This window comes from Sinocyclocheilus grahami, unplaced genomic scaffold (genome assembly GCF_001515645.1).
Source record: "Sinocyclocheilus grahami isolate Dianchi unplaced genomic scaffold, SAMN03320097.WGS_v1.1 scaffold580.1, whole genome shotgun sequence".
Lineage (NCBI taxonomy): Eukaryota > Metazoa > Chordata > Actinopteri > Cypriniformes > Cyprinidae > Sinocyclocheilus > Sinocyclocheilus grahami.
The window spans coordinates 186,613-206,486 of record NW_015505759.1 but is presented as its reverse complement, the minus strand read 5'-3'; the positions used below and the strand labels follow the sequence as shown (position 1 = coordinate 206,486).

General features: G+C 36.8%; 1 protein-coding gene across 1 annotated transcript in view; it reads right to left on the bottom strand.

Annotated features, from left to right (window-relative positions):
* The window catches only part of LOC107556835 (GPI ethanolamine phosphate transferase 2-like), a 116,442-nt gene that overhangs the window by 63,783 nt on the left and 32,785 nt on the right, over positions 1–19,874 (bottom strand). The window contains exons 4-6 of the mRNA XM_016240066.1: positions 19,421–19,559; positions 16,650–16,862; positions 9,668–9,885 (exon numbers count right to left, since the gene is read on the bottom strand). Coding sequence (XP_016095552.1) covers positions 9,668–9,885; positions 16,650–16,862; positions 19,421–19,559 — 570 coding nt within the window. The remainder of the gene's footprint in view (positions 1–9,667; positions 9,886–16,649; positions 16,863–19,420; positions 19,560–19,874) is intronic.

The following is a 19,874-nucleotide window of genomic DNA, read 5'->3' as shown; positions in this document are numbered from 1 at the left end:
TATATATATATATATATATATATATATATATATATGTATATATATATATACTGTATAGACAAGGCTTATGGGAAATTAATGATTAGTTTGTCTGCAGCTCTAGATTAGAAAATGTATTCATAAACAAGCCTAAAGAAAGAATTATAAGGAATTTAGAGGTTATTTAATGGAGAAAACCTGTCCACCGCCTCAGAAACACAACTGTCAGGAAGCCTCCTGCTAACGCACATTCAGCTTTTTTCATTGCAAAAAAAACTGTCGATTGCAATGACAGCCAAGAAGTGAATCCAGATCTCTCGCTCTCTGAGAGATTTCTGATAAAAGCAGGAGAGCAAGGCTTTAAAAAAGGACACACGCTGACGTGTCCTTGCCTCAGACTCCCAACAATGCACCGACAGTCAAACGCTCGCTTTGAAACGCACTCGCTCTTTTCTTGTCCCCATCCGGTTCACTCGCTCACAGCTGTCTTTGTAGACATCTCTACGGGATGTTACATTTGCGCTGTGAGCGATGTTTGAAAAAGTCACATAAAAAAAACAAAAAACTTTTCTCTCAGAACTTGAGATCGGAGGGTCAGAAACGGCAACGTTAATATTTAACAGAGAAAAGACACAAACTGCCGATCATCTGAGATAAAAGCTTTGTGGGAACTAGATTTAGCATAAAGGGCCAAAAGAATATGTGAACGACGAGAGGCCGGAAAACAAGATAAAAAAATAATCAGGCCGCAATCAGATATTTTGGCAGAGACACAAAAAGAAAAAAACTTACTATGTTTAACACAAATCATAATTGACCATATTTAATTTCATAATGCCTGTTTCTGGTATTAGTTGTCAAGAAACACCAATGAACAGCAATTATGGCAAAATCTTAATGTTAACATTTAAGTATACTATTGATTTTTAGTTAATGTTCATTCTTATATCAATGTTATTAATGCAACTTGAAAATATAAAAATGTATTAGCATACACTACCGTTTAAAAGTTTGCAGTCGGTAAGATTATAGTTTTTGAAAGAAAAACTTCTGTCCACCAAGGCTGCATTTATTTGATTAAAAGTACAGTAAAAACAGTAATATTGTGAAATATTATTACAATTTAAAATAACCATTTTCTATTTGAATAGATTTTAAAATGTAATTTATTCCTGTGATGCAAAGCTGAATTTTCAGCATCATTACTCCATACATCAATACTCCAGAAATCACTCTAATATGCTGATTTGCTGCATTTATAATTATTATCAATGTTGAAAAAAAGTTGTGCTGCTTCATATTTTTGATGAAACAGTCATACTTTTTTTATTTTCAAGTTCAAATGAACAAAATGTATTTGAAACAGAAATCCCGCTTTTGTCACTTTAAATTGAAATGCATCCTTGCTGAACAAAATTATAAAAAAAAAATTGTAAAAAAAAAAAAAGTAGAAAATAACCAAGAAGAATAAATGCTGTAAAAGTATTTTTCATTGTTAGAATATGTCAGCTACTGCAAAGTTTGTTTCTCCTGATATTCACAGAAGGCTTTATCAGCTAACTCTGTGAAATGACTTTTGTTTTTCGGATGACGACACCATGCTCATTTCCACCCCTCTCTGCCCTATTTGAACAGGACTAGTTCTCTAGATCAGGTCAATTTGTTTCCCAGCTGCACTTTGTGATTTCAATCCCATCCAAATTTTAACACGTCTGTGTAGTTCTCACACAGCCTGTGTAAAAATTACAGAGCAAATTACCTACTGTTTTTGGCAACCTCTGGAGTCCTCTAATGTTGTTCGGGAAGTAACAGCTATTGTGGTACTTTTTTGACAACCCTTCTCGTTTATTTTGACCTTTTATCCAACACCGTGACGAAAGCTAACTGGTGCACTTCATTATGGTGCAGACCTTTTTGCCAGTTTGCTGGGTGAAGTTGGCAAATCAGCTGTTCGATTCATCAAGCATGTACACTCACATCCTTGCAGTCAGCAAATTGCGTTTTTGATTGTTAAAATTGGGTTGCAAGACACAATGCAAAAAAGCTACTCTATCTATCTATCTATTAAATATATGTTTAAATACTATATACTGTATTATTAAATATATTAAATATAATATATTATATCATCAAGCTTGGATTGTTGTTTACCATGAAAAAATAAATAAATAAATAAAATAATCAAGAAACTAAAATACTAATAAAAATGCTAATTGTTATATTAAATATTATTAAATCTATATATTTAATTATATTATTTAAATATTCTTTAACTATATATTTTAAATATTATATTACATTTAAATGTATTATATTTAATATAATGTATTATATAATCAAACTTGCATTTCTGGAAAAAAAAAATTCTAATTAGACATCCTGCATGATATGACCTCATCCATAAAAATATCTCAATGTCCGATTTCATGGGTCGTGAAGCAAAGCACAACAAAATCCAGCCCATTTTATCTTTCTTGTTGAACATCTTGTTCCATTTTGAAATAATTCACATTAAATGCTTTGCAAACCACATTTCATTTTGCTTTTAATTGCAGGCATTCAGTGGTTGACTGAATGAATTTGGTTTTATCATTCTGAATAACAGCCGCCCCATTTACACGACGAAACTCCAGAAAAGTCATTTGCCCTCAGGAGACATGCAGAATCTTACACCCGCCAGTGGAATCTAAATGATGTTATTTCATGCGTTTAACCTCAAGAGAAGAAGACTTTACACAAGCAGACTTTACAAAGACTCTAGTACCTTGAATAACAAGGAAACATTCTGTTGGGGAAATATAGTGAAGTTCGTGATATAGTGAGTTAATTTCAACATTTACCAATACGTTATTAAAATCTAAATGTTAATGGTCCTAACATGAACTAACAATGAACAATTATAATTTTTAATTCATGTTAGGAATTAACTAATGTTAGCTGGACCTGACTGTAAAGTGTTACTAAAACATTTATCTTCATAAGCATGTTAACATCAGATTCATTTAAAACCAGCACATATTTTTCAAAGCTTTAGGGAGGAAACACATTATAACACGGTTGCGATACCTTTCTCCAGGCCTGCAGAACAGATTAAATCACCACATTTGATATGCATTACAGTATATGTGCCGCGTGAGCTAAAGACCTTTTCCTGCCACAGTTCAACAGCTGTATTTGCTAAGTGCAATCCATTATTGAAGTACTACAGTCGATACCTCATCCGGTCAATGAGATCTAAAGGACACAGTATCCAATGGGATGTGGAGAATGTCAGAAGGTTTGAGGGCATCCAGTGGGTCACATGAGATGGAGAAACCCTGGTCTCCGTTCCTCATAGAGGACTGGAAAAGATGTTTATTTGCTGCCGGTCAAGTCATTTGTATTTTCTGTTGAATCAGATCCTATAAGGTCTGAATAGAAACCATAATATATATTTTCAAATAAAAAAGGTAATTGCAACTTTTATCTCCCAATTCAGACTTTTTTTTACTCGCAATTCTGATAAATTAATTTATCACAATTCTCAGAATTGTGTAATATAAACTCAGAATTGCATGAAATGTGAGATAAAAAGTCAAATTTACCGTTTTACATTTTTTAAATTCCATGGCGGACACTGGCTTCCATACTTTTGCTCAGCAAAGCAGTATTTAATTGATCTAAAATACAGTAAAAACAGTAATATTGTGAAATATGATTACAATTTAAAATAACTGTTATCTATTTGAATATATTTTCAAATTGTAATTATTCCTGTGGTGCAAAACTATGGAGCCTCTTAAGGGACCTTTGCAAATATAAAAAATACACAGACTATCACGTGCGCACGAGAAACATTCGAGAAACATTTTGCGTGCACACAAGAAACATTCGAGAAACATTTTGCATGCGCACAAGAAACATTCGAGAAACATTTTGCATGCTCACCAGAAACTTTCGCATGCGCACGAGAAACATTCGAGAGACATTTTGCGTGCTCATGAAACTTTCGCGTGCGCACGAGAAAAATTCGAGAAACATTTTGCATCCTCACGAGAAACTTTTGCGTGCGCACGAGAAAAATTTGTGAAACATTTTGCGTGCACACAAGAAACATTCGAGAAACATTTTGCATGCGCACAAGAAACATTCGAGAAACATTTTGCGTGCTCACGAGAAACTTTTGCGTGCGCACGAGAAACATTCGAGAAACATTTTGCGTGCACACAAGAAACATTCGAGAAACATTTTGCATGTGCACAAGAAACATTCGAGAAAAATTTTGCGTGCTCACGAGAAACTTTCGCATGCGCACGAGAAACATTCCAGAGACATTTTTCGTCCTCACGAGAAACTGTTGCATGCGCATGAGACACATTCGAGAAACTTTTGCGTGCGCACAAGAAACATTCGAGAAACATTTTGCGTCCTCACGAGAAAGTTTCGCGTGCGCACGAGAAACATTCCAGAGACATTTTTCGTCCTCACGAGAAACTGTTGCATGCGCATGAGACACATTCGAGAAACTTTTGCGTGCGCACGAGAAACATTCCAGAGACATTTTTCGTCCTCACGAGAAACTGTTGCATGCGCATGAGACACATTCGAGAAACTTTTGCGTGCGCACGAGAAACATTCCAGAGACATTTTTCGTCCTCACGAGAAACTGTTGCATGCGCATGAGACACATTCGAGAAACTTTTGCGTGCGCACAAGAAACATTCGAGAAACATTTTGCGTGCTCACGAGAAAGTTTCGCGTGCGCACGAGAAAAATTTTAGAAAAATTTTGCGTGCTCACGAGAAACTTTCGCGTGCGCACGAGAAACATTCGAGAAAAATTTTGCGTGCTCACGAGAAACTTTCGCGTGCGCACGAGAAACATTCGAGAAACATTTTGCGTGCTCATGAAACTTTCACGTGCGCACGAGAAACATTTTGCATGTGCACGAGAAACTTTTGCGTGCGCACGAGAAACATTTGAGAAAAACTTTGCGTGCTCACGAGAAACTTTTGCGTGCGCACGAGAAAAATTCGAGAAACATTTTGTGTCCTCACGAGAAAAATTTGAGAAACATTTTGCGTGCTCACGAGAAACTTTTGCGTGTGCACGAGAAACATTTTGCATGCGCACGAGAAAAATTTGAGAAACATTTTGTGTGCTCTCGAGAAACTTTTGCATGCGCATGAGAAACATTCGAGAAACTTTTGCGTGCGCACAAGAAACATTCGAGAAACATTTTGCGAGCTCACGAGAAAGTTTCGCGTGCGCACGAGAAAAATTTGAGAAAAATTTTGCGTGCTCACGAGAAACTTTCGCGTGCGCACGAGAAACATTCGAGAAACATTTTGCGTGCTCATGAAACTTTCGCGTGCGCACGAGAAACATTCGAGAAAAATTCAAGAAAAATTTTGAGCTTGCGTGCTCATGAAACTTTCACGTGCGCACGAGAAACATTCGAGAAACATTTTGCGTGTGCACGAGAAACTTTTGCGTGCGCACGAGAAACATTCGAGAAACATTTTGCGTGCTCATGAAACTTTCGCGTGCGCACGAGAAACATTCGAGAAACATTCAAGAAACATTTTGCGTGCTCATGAAACTTTCACGTGCGCACGAGAAACATTCGAGAAACATTTTGCGTGTGCACGAGAAACTTTTGCGTGCGCACGAGAAACATTCAAGAAACATTTTGCGTGCTCATGAAACTTTCACGTGCGCACGAGAAACATTCGAGAAACATTTTGCGTGTGCACGAGAAACTTTTGCGTGCGCACGAGAAACATTCGAGAAACATTTTGCGTGCTCATGAAACTTTCACGTGCGCACGAGAAACATTCGAGAAACATTTTGCGTGTGCACAAGAAACTTTTGCGTGCACACGAGAAACATTCGAGAAACATTTTGCGTGTGCACGAGAAATATTTTGCGTGTTCATGAAACTTTCGCATGCGCACGAGAAACATTCGAGAAACATTTTGCGTGCGAACGGGAAACATTCGAGAAACATTTTGCGTGCTCACAAGAAACTTTTGCGTGCGCACGAGAAACATTCGAGAAAAAATCAGTGTATTTTTTATTTTTGCAAAGGTCCCTTTAGGGGCTCCGTACAAACCAGAATTTTCTGCTTGAATATAAAAAACTAATATTTTTGTGGAAATGTGTTAAATTTTTTTCAGGATTCTTTGATTCACGAAAGTTCAAAAGAACAGCATTTATTTGAAAAAAATAATTAAATCAAAGCAAAAACTAAAATGTACTAACCTCAAACTTTTGAACAGCAGACGTCAACTGCACATTAAATAGGGCATCTGACAGATACTGAACAAATAAACAGGCTAAATAACTACAACAAATAAATAACTATAATCTTCTATTGCACCGAACTATCATAGTCTTTGTAAATAAACTGAGAGCTGTGGATTGTGCATAATAACGGGAGCATCACTCACGACAGGTGATTTGAAGTCTGACAGTAATTGTGTTTATTCTTGAAGGTGGTGAATTTGTTTCAAAAGCGCTGCTTTGATGGCTTTAGCAGCGCAGCTTTAAAGGGATGAATTTAGAGATGCATCCTCTCAGAGAGGGTTTTAGTGTGCTGACAGTCTAATACCACGTCTACACCGCAAAAGAGTAGCTGAATTATGTGCTTGCAGTGTTGAGTTTGTTGCACCACAGTCCTCTAACCATATACAAACCGCACAACCTAGCTTTGAAAAGAGGTTAAAAAAAAGGTGAATGTTTCAAACAGCAAAACTTTCTCTCAAGGCTAGTATTTAGTCACAACCATGTGTTCATTAATTTAATTTAAATGTAACTGTTTTAAATGAAAAAATGTCTAAATGTAATTTATTCCTGTGATAGCAAAACTGTATTTTCAGTATCATTACTCCAGTGTCACATGATCCTTCAGAAATCATTCTAATATGATTGGTTTTTGCTGCTCAAGAAACATTTATGATTATTATCAATGTTGAAAACAGTTGTGCTGCTTCATATTTTTTTTGGAGACTGTGATTTTACGATGAAAAGATAGTTCAGAAGTAGAGAATTTATTTGAAACAAATCTTTTGTAACATTGTAAATGTCTTCACTGTCACTTTTGATCAATTTAATGCATCCTTGCTGAATAAAAATATCAATTTCTTTTTAAAAAATTTAATTAAATTAAAAAAAATAATAATAATAATCTTACTGACCCCAGACTTTTGAAGTTGTACTATAGAAGAAATTAATTTGTTAATTGTGTACAAAAAGAATAGCATATGGCCTCTTTAAATAAATATGTAACCGCATTTTCATTTTATTTTCTATTTTAGTTCTGTAATGTGATGCATTTCTAAATGAAAGCACAGACTTTTAGTGAAACCCATTTTTGAGAAGATGATTTTTGATTGGGATGTGGAAGTTAAAGGTCAGATTCATCTTCCAGAACATGTCGAGGTATTTTAGTAGCTTAAAACTGGGTCTAATAGCTACTGGTTAACATCGTTTCCCAAAAAAGGAAAGCAGTTTAACACACAATAATGAAAGATTATGAAATAAATTAAACAAACATCTTTACAGGAATAATCTGTACTGATGAAACATACACAAAAAGGCCGGTAACTTGTATTAGGAAAGCAAATAGGGTCAGTTTTGATTCCATGTTGACTTGAGGAAATAAGAAAACAGTGGAAACCCAAATCCTAAACTGAAAGGCTCAAGGAGTGAATCCTGCTTCTCCAGCAACCCGCGCCAGGCTGGATCTGAACTCTGCCGTGAGGGTTGACGAGCTCTTTATTGTTAATTAGAGAGAAGAGAGAGACTAATTAAGATCATAATGAGTTGGCAGGGTAAGGGGTGTAAATGAGACGAGGGGCCGCAGTCCTTCAAACTCAGACATTGATTCTCCTTCACGCCACTGTAGGACCTCCGAACTCCACTCTCAACTCACGTCTGACTGCCATTAGCCTTGTTATCAGTCGACGGAAGAAAAAGAATGAAATAGAAATATAGAAGCTGTAAGGTGCGGTTGTGTACCACAGTGCTGTCACAGTCAGAATCCCAAAATCCATTTATGTATATATAAGTTATATATATAAGTTATATATATATAAAGTTTGTTTAAATGTCTGCCGGTTCCCACCTCCTTCACGATCTACAAACTACGTTACAGTAAGTTCTAGAAATAGGTTTCACACAAAACTTCTTGTTTATTTCACTGTAATCTTGAGTGAAATGACCTCTACTGTTTTCTTAAGGGTCACGCATCTATTCTTTAGAAGGTTTATAGTTTCTCCTAAATAGAGCAGAATTAAAACAGAATGACGAAGGCAGACATCACACTAAACAACAAACACAAAGCAGTAAACCATTAAACTCTTTACACCCGCTTTTAAATCAGTTTAATCCATTTACAACTCATTTTAGGATTTAAGATCAGCAGCTAAATTCCAGATTTATCCACAAATCTTTAGCTATAGTCTAAAACTAGTTGTACTCATATACTTTCAATGGCAAATGGTGATATTGAGAGAACTGGTGGCTAATGGGTGATATAATGGCAATATAAATATATAATGTATTTGAATGAATGAATGATGGCAAATGAAACGTACAGTACCATTCAAATGTTTTGAGCCAGGAAGATTTTTGTTTTGAAAGAAATCAATACTTTTATGTAACATGGAGACATTAAATCATCAGTAAAGACATTTAAATTGTTACAAAAGATTTCGATTTCAAATAAATGCTGTTCTTTTGAACTTTCTATTCATTAAATAATCCTGAAAAAAACTGAACCATGGTTTCTGTTCATCATAAAATCACAGTTTCCACAATATCAACATTGATAATAATCAGAAAAGTTTCTTGAGCAGAAAACCAGCATAATAGATGGATTTCGGAAGGATCATGTGATGCTGAAGATTGGAGTAATGACAGTGAAAATTCAGCTTTGCATCACAGGAATAAATTACATTTTAAAATATATCCAAATATAAAACAGCTATTTGAAATTGTAATAACATTTCACATTATTACTGTTTTTACTGTATTTTTGATTAAACAAAATATTGAGAAAACGCAGCATTTCAAGATAATCCAACATAATTTTATGTATGAATGAACACTGCAGTTTCTACATACAATTTATTTTACACTGTATTACATACATTGTATGTATTTTAAATATGTTTATTTTACCAATTTATTTCCCGGGAAAATATTGGAAAAATAAACTATGCATTGTCTCTGGAAAAGACTGCCAGTAGATTCTAAAAGAGATTTAACTTGCTAAATAATTAATTTTCTTATCACTAGTTAAAACTGCTTTCACGTGTAATTTAGTGACACATAACATACACCTTCCAAATTCACGCTGCACCAGGAAATGAGTTTTATGAAGTGTTAAATGCTTTAGTTTCAGCTATGACTGCAAGTGATAGTCGTGGAGGAGCACATGTTCGAATCTGATGAGGATCTGCCAAAACCTGCCTGAATATAGATGTGAAATTACGATAGCTGAAGCAAAACCTGCCTGTTAAAAATGTGAAATACTTTAAGAGTGAATCAGACTGACCTTTACAGCCAGAACCTTGAATAAAGATTTGTTTGTGTAGACGGCATACTTTGTGAACAAAAACAAGACTGTGAGTAATGCAATTACAGCCTCGTTTTCATTCACATGAAATGAAATGTGGCATCTTCAGGTTTAAACGGATCTCACCTGCAGTATGAAGATCATGCCCATGATCATGGAGTACATGTCGTATTTGCCCAGCTGTTTGCTCAGAGCTGAACTCATGGCCTTCAGGGCCTCCAGATACTGTTTGAGAACCTTCTTGCCCATGTTACTCAGAACCTCTGACGTGTTTCCATCCAAATAGAGCTTCATCCAGCTTCCGTGAGATTTCTCCGCCACGCGAAACTGCTCGTAACCATCCTCTGTGACAGAGAGAGAGATGGGGGAAAGTACAGGAAGAATTGAACAGACATGAACAATGTCAGAGATTAAACCAGAACACAAGAGAGAGAATGCTGTTAACTTAGTTATCTGCCTTGCCTATGCTAACCGAATTGGAACCTCGTAAGCGACTGATTTACATTTAGTCATTTAGCAGATGCTTTTTATCCAAAGTGACTAACAAAAGACAATAAAAGCAATCAAACCAACAAAAGAGCAACGATATGTAAGTGCTGTGACAAGTCCCGGTTAGTCTAACACAATATACATACATAGCAAGGCTTTTTTTTTTTTTTTTTTAACAAAAAATTTAATAAAATTTATTTCTAAAACCTCTAATAAAAATCCTTACAATTACAATATTGCTTTAGATATTATTTAGCAAACCTGTAAGCAGCAAAAACAACGAGAAAAAAATACCATATTAAATTAAAACAATTAATAGCAAAAAAATATATATATTTAGCAAGCTTTTATTTAGCAAGCCTTTAATAATCAGTAAAATCAGTAAGAAAAAAAACACTTTTTTTTTTTGCTGAGCTTGCTGCAATGCATTGCGGGATTGCCTTCTCGCCAAAGAATAAATGCGATGCTGGCCATAAGAAGGCGTTTTAGATGACATATTATTTATCTTCAGAACAGTCTTCACATATGATGCCTTAAAATGCTCACTAGGTTTTGAAATAGAGCCACAGTGTTATGAAGACACCATGAGGAAGCTGTTGCATAAGAATCAGGTGTCTGCTGGCTGTGTTTTAAAGCAGACAGACACTGAGGGCCTTCACAGCAGGATGTCAGAGTGAGCTAACAGGCACGTCTGCCTCATACCACCCAGACACTTCACTACAGGACACCTCCGTCTCGCTATGTGCCTCTCTCTTTCTAAACGTGTCTCTCCCCACCTCTGAGCTCTGATTCTCCACAGAGCTGATGCTGTGAAGAATGACACGCACACAACGGGAAACAAACTTGACCCAAGTATGTGACACAAACGGCTTTCTGAAATGTGTCCGAGTCAAAATATTTCTTTCTAAACTTACTTTTTTTTTTTTTTGCAATGTGTATGCAATGCTTTTCTCATTTAACAAAATAATGACTTTAAATGATCTTTTGCAGGGTAAATTCTCAGCCCAAATTGATGTGCAATTAATGTCCATGAATGCATACAGGCTGCATTGCAATTTGCATACTTGTATAACATACTAAGAGCATGCACTTAAAATGACATCTTTATACAATAAGCCTCTTGCAAACTGTTTGGATGAACAATGAATTACTTTAAATTACTAGACAAATTAACTTAAGGCACTAATGGATGCTAAATAACTAATGGATGCTAAATGAATTACCCTAAAATTCAATATTAATTGAAACTGCCATGGCAACTGAAAAAGTTGCACATGAACTCTTAATCTGTAGAGCAATGGGGTTGTTCATAATGTTTACTGCATGCAAAAATCAGCCAGATAACCCCATATGAGCACATATGGCAAACTATATACAGTGCCCTGAATTTTTTTGAAGTCATGGCTGGACAATTTCATGATCCTAGTCACTCTGGTGTGCCAAAAATGTAAATATGAATGGGAATATACTAGATATTGTAAATACGAATGGGAATATACTAGATATTTTACTCATAATAATTTCTAGGGGTGCCAATAATTATGGCCAACATGCATTGGAGAAAAACATGTATTTCATAATGTGAGTTTCCCCCCACTTTCAATTGTTTTACTTCAATGATAGGTTAGAATTTTGTGCATTTTTTAAAATTAAATATCAAAAAGACGATTTATTTTCACAGCCACCTTTGCTCATATTTACCAAGGGTGCCAATATTAGTGGAGGGCACTGTTTAACTTAACTTATTATGATTTAGTAAATAGTTTAACTATTTCACTTATTATGATTTTGGTTTATATACTATATGTCCTTAGTAGTATGCATGATCAGTGCATCCCAAATATGATTTATAATCATGCATGCTACTGTAGCATTTGGACCAATCAGACACACAACTTTTTGTTATATTTAACAAATAATATCGAACTCCCCATCACCTAACCAAATGGCCAATTACGAGGGTCTATGGACCCTTCTAGGACAGATGGTATGTAAAGCCACACATTCCTCCAGGCCATGTGAAACCTGTGAATCTTTAATATTTCTTTCCCGAGCGTCTATGTAGCATCTTAATCGGTGTCTGTGTGAACCCCAAAGACAGAAAGGTGATAAACCGAGATGTGATTTGCTTGATGGAGATCATATTAACCCAGAGAAAAAGTGATGAATGGGACTATTACCGAGCGTTAGAGGGTAAAACAGAACATTAGAGGCATTTTCACATGAATCCATTCTCTTAAGAATGAATTCACTTTGCTGGAACGTTCATCTATTGTCATAACACAAATAACTGGGGCTGTGATTAATCAATTATATGATTATGCTGAATTAGCTCATGAATCCAAGTCAACTGTTATGACAGTGAAACATAGTGTTATTTCCACAGTATCAACTGAAAGTCATGCATATTAGAGCTGCGAGATATAATGGCGTTACAGCAATGAGAAACCTTGGCCTGTGAGGATGATTCTTCGTAAATGGTCCGTCATCTCTTAGACACACCGGAGTCTGCTTAATAATGAAAGTTTAATTCACAGCATTGATCACAGAGCAGGAGAGTTAGAGAAAAGCCAAACGGAGCGTCCGCTGGGATGAGCCTCTCCTGCTCATGGAATAATGGGGATTATTCATGAATATATACAGCTGGAAATGAGAAAGAAAACAAGGAAAGAGAACGGAGAGAGAAGCAGACAGACAAAAAGTCAGAGACATGGATGGATAGATGGGCAGATGCTGAGACAGACAGATAGAGAGACAGAACATCAGATGGATAGACAGAATGACAGACAGAACACAGAACGAGACAGAATGACAGAACAACAGACAGAACGATGGATAGACAGAACGACAGAAAGAACAATAACAACAGACAGAAAGACGGAATGATAGACATAACAAGAGAACGAAAGAGAATTACAGAACGATAGATAGAATGACAGAACGACAGACATAATGACAGAGGAATAGACAGAACAGAACCAGAAACAGAATGACAGAACAATAGACAAATTAATAGACAGAATGATAGACAAAATGATCAATGGATAGATGTATGGAGAGATGGAACGACAGACAGAATAATAATAGATGGTTAGAAAGAATAACAGATAGATAGAAAGAATGCCAGATAGTTAGATGGATAGATATAACAACAGAATGACAGACAGAATGACTGACAGAATGACAGACAGATCGATAGATAGTTCTAATGTTACAACTCCATCTCTCTCACACACACATTTGAGCCTCACCGTTTTGTGTGTGTATCAGAAACAGCTCGGACTTGTGCTGACACACACACACAAAACAGACGGAAAATCAGTAGAGCTCTTCAAACAAACGGCAGCACACAGCAGGACCCGTGTGTGCACATATGTGTGTGTGTGTGTGTGTGTGTGTGTGCGCGCGCATATATGTGTGTGGACGACAGGTCAGTGTCTCTGCATCTGGCCAGCACAGGATTCTGCATCATCTTGTCATGATGACGGATGTCTCCTCACACATCAGCCTCTCTGAGATCCTCCTCAGATCGCCTGTGTCACCTTCCATTAAAATGCCTTTCAATAAACCTTTGAACGATTCTGATGGTGGAATTATCACTCATTTGTGTTGATGATGGTCTGTGAAGATCCTCTCTGGTTTAAGTGGATCTGGGCTTTTATTTGCTGAGCTATATTAATAAAGATCTGTGTGTGTGTCTGTGTGTGTGTGCGCGCGCTCAGGCTGTGCTTAATAATGCAGTTCATAACACATTCAGGGTGAAAGTGCTGAAAATGGCACAAAAGGAGACACCTCTGGGTGTTTTGGAATGGCACACTATCATATTATCACTATTTTTACAGTATGCAGTATAGTTATATATAAAATAGATATATATGAAAAGTAATTAGTATAAAACACTAACTTAACTATTTATTTCCAAGATTTCAAAACAAATGTATGCACTATACAGTATTTACTATATATTGCAGTATGCTAGTATGGAGGTTTAGAGCACTGCCTCTGCTTCATGCACACAAAAGGAAAAGCAGGTCAAGATCTCTAGTGTGACTCAGGGTTCTGCTGCACGTTGCATTTTAATGGGGCGCCGTCATGAGCTTGAGCTCTCAGCGTGTTACCGTGGGAAAAGTGTTATCTGGAGAAAACCTCAGACGTCTCGCTTTCAGGTCAATGTGCTTAGAAATACTCTGATGAATGATTCTCCCCTTAATCACAATAATTCATCTGCAATTTAATTAAGTGCTTCATTAGGCTGCAAAAGCATGATGGAGAAGTTTCTACATTCTAAAGAGAGCAAGGCAGGCATGGGTGAAGTGAGGTAATATCTGCCTGTATGTCACACAGAGACTGAAGAGATGACCTCTAACAATCTCATATTTTTGAATTTCCTTCAGAAAATGGAAGGACGAAAGTGGGTAGTGGCAATATATTGTCCTCATCAATCAGATCTCAACCTCCACACGCCTCTCGAACCCTCACTTGAGGGCAGGTGAAAGACGGGGAATTCAATGTCCAATGCATATTGTATACAAAAAATTAGTTGGCTGAAATCATAGGCTTATTTCAGCAACCTATGCTTTTTCTTAAAAAAAATGTAAATAAAAAAATTAATTATGCATGAAATAAAAAAGTCATTTGAAAAGTAGACTGCTACATTTACTGCACATACATAAACAGTGTCTACATAAAAGCAAATCGCATTTTCATCTAGTCACATGTTCTCATTCAAACAGCATGGAACAGCTGTGAACAAAGGACTATACTCTGCCGGCTTAGCATTTTCTTCCCGCCATAAAAGCGGATCCTCATCCGGTGGGATGCATCAGCATCTGTGCAGCTGCTCATGGATCGACTTTGCTGTGCATTAATTTGAATGCCAATCTATTATTGTGCTAACAACAATTAGATACATGCAATAAAAACAAAGGACTTTTCTGGTTGCTTTACATGTCAGTCAAGCTGTCTCTTTCTCTCTAAGTGGACAGTTCAAGGCCAGAATAAGCTGTGAATCAGATTTATAACAACAGTCAAAATATCTGGCTACACGAGACATACTCTTCCAGAAACAGCAACACAAGTCTGTGAAAATGTCAGCAGACATCACCATCAAACACACCAACCCTGAATAAACACACTCACACCTCATAACCCAGAAAACTCTCAATACTGCAAGAAGTGAGAAGTGAATGAGCCAGAGATGGATATTTGTGGGAGGCCAGGCATCCTGCTGAGAGAAAACGGAACCAAACTGCTAAAGAGGCAGCAGAAGACACACAAACACGCATCTAGGTTTGGGCTAAAGGGTATAACTTTTCGACTTCTATGGATTTAAAGTGCTCTAAAGGCCCAGTCAGGCCTGTGTACTCAATCTCGTGCTCTTATGTCGGGTTACTGACAGCGTTTCTTGAGCTTGTTACTCAAGCAGCAAAACAGGAAAACAAAACTGGATTGCAAACTAAAGCATAGCGCAGATTGCCTTTTTTTAAGACAAAAACCCTAGACAATAGCCAAGTGTAGTGTGAGAGTGTGATGCACACTCTGAGAGACCCTGATTCTGTTATTTTAGTATTATTTATAGTATTTAATAATATTTAATATTAAAATAGTTTTTTAATATATATTTTCAGTTTTCAATTTTAATTTTTGTTCAGTTTGAGTAATTTTGTTAAGCGCTTTTAATATTTAAATTTAGCTTTAATTTATTTTTATTTCAGTTTTAGTTTTCCTTAAACTTAAAAAAAAACTCATTAGAAATATTTTAAATATAAATTAAATATAATACATAAATTATTTTGTTTTTGAGACAATATTTGAGTGCTTCCATCCATCCATTTACACATGCATCCATCCAATAATTTATCCAATTATCCATCCACCTATTAATTTTTACATCTATCCATCTTTTTGAGACAATATTTGAGTGCATCAGGTCAGACACAAACTTCTGAATAATGAAGTGGAAAATCTCTTGGGCCTTTTTTCCACTTCACTCATCTTGACTGATCAGATTGTTATCCGATTTGGTGCACACTCCATTTACACTTGGCCTCCACACAACAGAATCTTACAAATCCTGTGCTATTGTATGCAGATATAATGGAATTTTCTTCACGCTAATGCCAGTCAGCAAAATTTCCTGTTGAATGCTCTTTTTGCATGGCAATTAAGGGCTTAAGGTACATCCGTGTGTCTCTCATCAATCATTACTAATTAACATGTGGATTGTGAGGCTCCCAAACTTCCACTGCTGCTGACGATGCTCCATCTGGTAGGAGTAAAGTTTACATATCTGTCCAAACAACCAGATGCATTTACAGTTGGCAGAGTCCAACCTTGTATACTTGACTGGACTACTATCCATCTCAAATGTGTCTTGGGACCCTCTGACTTTAGACAATTGTTATGAAGTTTGACCCACTTTGCAGTTTATTCTTGCCAATAAGTATCCACTTAGACCATTTTCCCAACATACAAAGTGCCCAATCATTTGTTTGACACCTGGTCACCAATCAAATAGCTATTTGTGTTCGCAATATGCATCAGACAGTTTGTGGACTGATCATGGCTGTGTGGGAATGCTGTTGTGTGCATTAGCTTTGTAGTGCACATGTGAACTCACCCTTGTGGAAGGTGGGATTGCTGTCCTGTAGGAGGCGGCTGAGCTGGTGTCCATTGATCTGGAGGAGGCGCAGCTGTTCTCTGAGCGATAACTCCTCAAACACTGCTGGAATCAAATGGCCCACGCTGTTCTTGGAGATGGGTAACCCCAGACCCAGTGCGAGGGTGGGGGTCAGATCCACCTGCTCCAGGACGCCCGGCTTCTCAAATCCCACTACAACAGCAAGATACGTGTCATTAACTGCTCACTGGCTTTAAGACTTACAGCACATTTCTGTCCATGACATGCACTTTATGGAGTTTTACAAGAAAGTCAGTTCTCTTATTTCAGCAAAATGTGAATAATCATCTATCTATCCATCCATCCTTATAAACATCTATCATCCATCCATTTATACACCCATTGATCCATACATCTATTCCTCAATACATCGATCCATCCATCCATCTATAAATATATGCATCTATCACCCATCCATCCATTTACATATACATCTATCCATCCATCCATACATCTATCCATCCATCAATTTATATCCATCCACCCAAACTCTTCCTACTACTTTCGTTCTCCTTCCAGCACTATTCTGCAAACTGACACCCAAAAAGAAGACATATTTACATATTAATTCATGAATGCTGATTACTTCATCTCTGGCAGGAAGTTGATGACACTAAATTAAAATTATTAATACACGCTAAATCTATAATATATTCCTCACAGACAGACATCAGCATTTCATTAAGTCAGTGTTTCCTGAGCTGTGCTGATGAATCTGTTGCGCTAACTCAAAAATGCATCTAGAATTTAGCTGAATGGTGTTGCATTGCTTTTGCATTGACCTCGCTGGCTGTGCACAAAAATAATCATGCAGATCCTTTACAAAAATCATAAATCAATTGTTAAATCTGACTGAATTGAGTCACTGGTCTGAATGGTTCCAAAGACTCAATTCGCAATGCAAAAATCCAAAGGAAATAGATGATTCAGGTTAAGCTTATGCGTATACCAAAAAAAAAATGTAAAAATGTAGCTGCTTATTAACAAGTCTGCCGTGTCTCTCCGGATGGTGCTGGTTTTACCTGCGGCTACAGTGGTATGATGGACGATGAGGTAAGCATGAAAGCGCCGCATGCAGCAGGTGATGATATGAGCTCATCTTTAAATAAAACCGGTGTTGCAAGAGAAAGCTGGTGTGATTGAGTGTGTGATGTGATCACAAAAATAGATCAGACAGGAAAAGAAACAATTATCACATTCACCCTGACAGTCTGGTGTAGACAGATGCTGCTCCACTCCACACTTTCATTTAGGAGAGAAAGAGAGAGAGAGAATATCGGGATGAGTGGAAGTGGATAATGAGCATCTCTCATAGATTTTCACACTCTGGGGCTTGAGTATAGTGTGTGTTTATCCACACGTGGTTATGAGTGCATCATGTGCTCACTGCGTGTACTGCATCACATTATCAGTGCGACAACCGCTGCGCCAGCTCTGTGTGTGTGTCACAATCAATTACACACTGGACTCAATGCAAATTAATCCATTATAAAACAGTAGGGGAAACATGAATCAATGCTTTATATTATAAGACAGAGATGAATCAGTGGGTAATTTAAAACCCTCGGGCCGTAAAATTATCCAGCAACTCACTGCAGAATTCCTCTAATGCAATCAGACAGACATTTGTGATTCCTACATGAGTCCATGTAGAATATATAAGGAAGAGCACCTAGAAAGCCTTACAGTAGACATTTAACCTTGTACACTGCTGTTGAAAAGTTTGGGGTCAGTATGTTTTTCTTTTCATCAGTACTTAGATACTGGAGATATGGTCTTGATGATGTTAAAAAAAATAATAATAATTTCTACACTTGCTCTTGCAAATGATTTAAAATGCAAGAATGGCTGAAATAACTCCCAAACAGATGAACAGAAGCACACAGCTTTGCACATTCTAAGAATATCTTGCACAGTCATTAACGCTGATCTGGAAAATGCAACCGTTTTTTGATTTAAGCATTGTTCTGTATTGTGCGCTTACACATAATCGCTACTGAGAGTTTGCTGAAACAGACCTTTGATTCTGTGAGACTCAGTTCTGTGTACAGAAGCACTACTGTAGCTTCCCCTTTCTTGAGCTTTTTCAGCAAAGGGTAAATAACATCATTAACTGGTGCATCAGCAACACATTCAGTGCCCCGTCCCTCACAAACACATTAATTCTCTTAAATGCATGGGTGAATATATGCTGGTTGTTATTTTTCTGATTTAAAGCAAGATTAAGATGAAAAATCATCACTTCAGCCACATCTGGGGACTGATTTACAAAAATGTTTATTGTGCGTAAAGCTTCTTTGCAGGAGACAGAGGACTATTAGAGCCCTTGTTTAGCTGAGATTTCTGTCAGATGGCAATCATTGGATACAGCTTAACAACTGTGGGAGGCCTGGCCAATACTTTATTGAAGAACCAAGACATCAAATATAGAGACCAGGCTTAAAATAACTTCAGTTTCAGAGAAACTTCGGAAAAATCGATAGAGGATCATCCAAAATGTTTTTCTTGAACTTCAAAGAGTCTCATAACCTTTACGTCTGGAGGAAGAACTTAATGTGAGCAACCTTTCCTTCAAAACACCATGAGATAACGTAATTTTTTTGCTAACATAGGGTTTTCTGGCAATCCAATAGTCAAATCTCTCAATACAGAGCATTCTTCAGAGAACACCCACCAACGGGCTGAAATATTCACCTGTCGGTGCTACTCACCTTTCCTCCTGAAGGCGGGGCTGATGAGCACAAGGGGCGTGTTGATTTCCGGTTCCGAAGATCCGCCGTGGCTTCCGGTTTCAGACATGCCGTGATCTCCACACAGAACCAGTAAGTTGGGCAACGTCCCTTCAGATTCCTGAAATACACACACGCACACACACGCATGCACACACACACACACACACACACACACACACACACACACACACACACACACACACACACACACACAAAACAAGAAATAAAGAAATAAAAATATATTTATGTTTTATTATTACTCTAAATAAATATATTTATTAATAAATTGTTAATATTTATTTTATTATCTAAAATTATTTATTTAAAATTATGTATTAATATTTAAACATTTATTTAAATGTAACATTAGTACAGACATTTTAAAATTAAATTATACAGATGCACGATAAATACAAAAAAATAAAAAAATAGT